At 44.2% G+C, this 4353-nt stretch overlaps 1 protein-coding gene across 1 annotated transcript; it reads right to left on the reverse strand.

Moving 5' to 3' along the window:
• Positions 1 to 589: 589 nt before the first annotated feature.
• Positions 590 to 3008, reverse strand: LOC311238760 (tripartite motif-containing protein 16-like). The gene is made up of 2 exons (XM_084326941.1): positions 1276 to 3008; positions 590 to 946 (listed from the first exon to the last, which is right to left on the reverse strand). Exon 1 carries the CDS (start codon positions 2990 to 2992, stop codon positions 1277 to 1279), a length of 1716 nt encoding a protein of 571 aa, XP_084183067.1. The 5' UTR covers positions 2993 to 3008; the 3' UTR covers positions 590 to 946; position 1276.
• Positions 3009 to 4353: the final 1345 nt, after the last annotated feature.

Consider the following 4353-nt stretch of genomic DNA (forward strand, 5'->3'; position numbering starts at 1 on the left):
ATTAACACTAGACATAGTAGACAATAAGTCATTGTATTTGTATTCTTGGCTGTAAATGTAAATTTTTTCGATTTGTACAATATTGGAGTACAACAGACTATATACCTACTCAACCCCCTCCAATGTAGTTTCTTCCTCTTCGGATGTATATATTTTTTTTTATGATCTCTTTTTCTTACACTACTGTATATTTGTATGTCTTGTATGTCATAAATGTCTTAATTAATTGAAAATGGAGGACCCTGATGTAAACTAGACGAAAGTCTTTCTCAGGTCTGCATCCTCTTAACAATTGTATGTATTGAGCTGTACTGTACTGTATATATATATCTGTACATATCCCTTATCTACTCTTACTAGTTACGCTGCTGGCCAGTATGACTTACTACCATACTGTCTTTATACCTGTATCACTGTACAATGGAAATGTTAGACTTTAACTGCATTTCTCGTGTAGCACATGGAAATAGTGAGCTCAAGTCAATTCCTTTGCGTTTTGTTCAAAGTTCTATATTGAGGTTCAGTCGGTGAAACGGCAAGTTTCAAGCAAATATCCACACGGGTCCTTCTGGGTTTAGATGTCCACGTTTATTTAGTAAGAATAAAAGAACAAAAGACAAAATGCACAATATTCAATGAATGGTCATTCTTCCTAAACCAGCTCCTGTCTAGGTCTGTCTCCCTGAAAGTCTGCCACCAGAAGAACAACTCTCTCTCTCTCTCTCTCTCTAACGCAGATGGGTCTGTTCTGAAACTAAATAGTTGCATTTACGACTGACCCATGCCCCACACATCCTGGCTGTGGGTTCAACCGAAGGCCTTGAAGATAGAAGAGTGTCCCGTATGAAGTGTCCCGGCTGCCCAGAGATAAGAGGTGAGGGAGAAGGTTATAGGCTGAATCCACCTCCCCATGGAGGTCCGGCCCCCACATTGTTACCAACCCCCCCTGGAACAGAGAGAGGAGAGACAGACACAAATCCCACAGTAATGACCAAAATAACCAAAGGTGATAAAATACAAATAAAATGGTTGCATATTGTGGTCCAACCTACCCGGAGTATGAAAATAAAGATTTGTCCCCCACATGCAAAGGAACAGAGGTGAAGATAGGAATCAAATATGTGAATATGCAAAGATCTAATCAAACAAACTTTACCCCGGTAGGCTAGAAACTAGAAACAAAGCTAAACATAGTGAGTGCGTGGGTGTGTGTGTGTGTGCGTGTGTGTCGCTCAGAACAATGATAGTGACTGAGTGAATGTAACTCCTAATTACCTCATCTTTCACAACTCAGCATCTTCAAGATCAATTTCAGCTCACAGAACTCAGCCTCCCCGGGCCCAGAGTAATAAAGCCCAAGTCCAGGATAGAGAGGCTGAGTGAATGTGGTGTTGACTCTGTGCAGGAGGGTCATGGTGTCAGAGACGCTGTAGAAGGACAGAGTACCTGCCCTGTGATCCAGGTACACTCCTATTCTGGGGGGCCGGGGGCCCGGTACTATTATGTTATTGTTATTGTGTCTGAAGAGGTACTCACTTTGTGTGCAAAATAAAGTCCAGGATTTGGAATTTAATCCAAATACACAGTTATCCCCGCTGCCTGTTCTACTAATGTCTTTGTAGGAGGCTGCTACAGAAACCCCTCCACTCCACTCCACCTCCCAGTAACAGCGTCCAGTCAGACCTTCTCTACCCAGAACCTGACAACACATTTCAATAAATCTTTCTGGGTGATTAGGATATGACTGCTTGTGCTGCATCCATGTTGCTTTTCTGTTCCCCTCAGACAAAGACAGTTTTCTGTGTGTTGTGTTTGGGTCCAGTGTGATCTGAGAGGAATATTGTAAGAAGTCAGCTCTGGTCTTGGGCTCTGGTGGCAGTAAAACATTAATAACTGCATTCACTGTTGTTGAGATTCTGGGCCACTGCTCTTTCAGAACGTCCTCTAGTTTGTCTCTCAGCTCAGACACAACCTCAGTCACATCTGCAAAGTACAGGAGAGGAAGGACACTGATGCTGGGTGGGTCTGTAGACTCACTGGGACTGGAGAGGGGGGGGTAACTCTGTAGAAAGTGGATGTGGTCCTCTGTGTCTGAGAGCTGCTCCAGCTCAGTGGCTCTCCTCCTCAGGTCCGCTATCTCCTGCTCCAGTCTCTTCTGCACTTCTTCAGCCTGAGTCACTGTGGTCCTCTGTTGGGCTCTGATGACCTTCTTCAGCTCAGAGCGCCTCGTCTCCAAGGAGCGTATCAGCTCAGTAAAGACTCTCCCACTGTCCTTCACTGCTTTATCAGCAGAGCGATTGAGAGAATCAACAGCCTGTTTGGCCTCTTTGAGTCGCTTCTGTCTCTCCTGGACTCTCTGGTGGACTTTCTGCTGACTCATGCCAAGCTCTTTCTGTCTCTCCGTCCTTTCTGCTGCAGCTGAGACTGTATCATGGCCTTTATGTTCATCCATGGAACACAAATAACAGATGCACTGCTGATCAGTACGACAGAACATCTTCATAGCTTCATCATGACGAGAGCAGATGTTCTCCTGAAGCCGTGTGGAGGCTTTGACCAGCTTGTGTTTCTTAAAGGTATCAGATTGATAGTGAGGCTGGAGGTGAGTTTCACAGTAAGAAGCCAGACATACCAGGCAGGACTTGAGGGCTTTCTGCTTTCTCCCAGTGCAGACATCACAGGCCACGTCTCCAGGTCCAGCATAACAACAGTGATCAGGAGGAGCAGCTTGGAGTCCTGTCTTCACTAGTTCTTCTATCATTTCAGCCATTATATTGTTTTTTTTCATAACGGGCCTCGGAGTAAAAGTCTCCCTGCACTGGGGACATTTGTAGATCCCCGTCTGATCACCGTGATCCCAGCAGTCTGTAATACAGCCCATACAGTAGCTGTGTCCACAGGGAATAGTTACCGGATGCTTCAGTACATCCAGACAGAGAGAACAGCAGAACTGGTCCTCCATTACTGAAACATGGTCCGGGTCCCGGTACATATCAACTCCTTGCTGCGCCATTTTATTCTACAAAGACAACGTCACTCTTACGTTTTGTTTTCTCATGAAGAGTGATCGTGTGTTTGGTAAGAGTGGGAGGTGCTTCCTGGTTGTAGAATGAACTCTGAGCGCGTCACGGGGTGGGAGGTGCTTCCTGGTTCTAGCTGTTCAGGGGAGGAGTCGCTTTAAAGAGACAGTGTCTATTTTACTGTGATTCATAGATAGAAGATGTTTTTTTTTACATAGTTCAGGACTATCGTCATCAACTACCTCTAATTAGCTTACTTTGTCAAGGAAACCCCACTAAAACTAATAAGCACAAAGAGAGACATAGAGAAAATGGTAAACATACTGAATAAAACACTTTATTTCTCTCTCTCTCTCACACACATTTCTTCAATGTTGTGAAAGACACACACACACACACACACTTTCTCTCTCTCTCTCATTTACTCTCATTCTCTCCTCTCTTGCTTTCTCTTTCTCTCACACTCCCTCTTTCTCTCTCTCTCTCTCTCTCTCTCTCTCTCTCTCTCTCTCTCTCTCTCTCTCTCTCTCTCTCTCTCTCTCTCTCTCTCTCTCTCTCTCTCATCTTTCACTGATTTGATTGACTGATTTGTTTGAAGGCTGGTGAAAGACCCTGACTTCATTGCTGGGCATTAGTGTCAAAGTACATCTGCAGTAATTCTCATTTCATGAGCAAAGTTATATATATATATATATATGAAATGATAATGCAATGAACACATATAAAACCCATGATTACAGTTGTTAATAGGATATCTAGATAATAACTTGATGTTACCACATTTAGATTAGTAAATAGGTACAATGCTGCACGTATCCGCTTCAAGGCCCTTGACCTAGCATACCGTGCGGCAAAGGGAACCGCTCCCGCCTACCTCCGGTCAATGGTCTCTAACTACACACCCTCAAGACCCCTACACTCTGCATCTTCTAACTACACACCCTCAAGACCCCTACGCTCTGCATCTTCTGGCCGCCTCAGATCTACTCCTATCCAAGCTCCGGGAGGGTCATCAAGGAGAAGTCGCCTATTCTCAGTCCTTGTCCCACAATGGTGGAATGAACTACCCATCCCAGTTAGGACAGCCGAATCCCGTCCGATCTTTCGCCGTCGACTAAAGACTCACTTCTTCAACCATTATCTGAAATGATAAAAAAAAAAAAAAAATCTAACCCTGACTAACCTTACTGTCATGCACTTGTCCTAATAAACTAACCTACACTGTAACACGCAACACTTTGATGAACATTGTTACTCAGCTGATAGAGTTATACCCTTCTTGCTGTCTTGTCGCACAGAACTTGTAAGTCGCTTTGGATAAAAGCGTCAGCTA

This window comes from Notolepis coatsorum (genome assembly GCF_963971535.1).
Source record: "Notolepis coatsorum genome assembly, chromosome: 13".
Taxonomy (NCBI): Eukaryota; Metazoa; Chordata; class Actinopteri; order Aulopiformes; family Paralepididae; genus Notolepis; species Notolepis coatsorum.

Bases quoted from the DNA above. Each gene is read 5' to 3' on its own strand.
- LOC311238760 (XM_084326941.1), bottom strand. From the start codon at position 2,992: ATGTACCGGGACCCGGACCATGTTTCAGTAATGGAGGACCAGTTCTGC.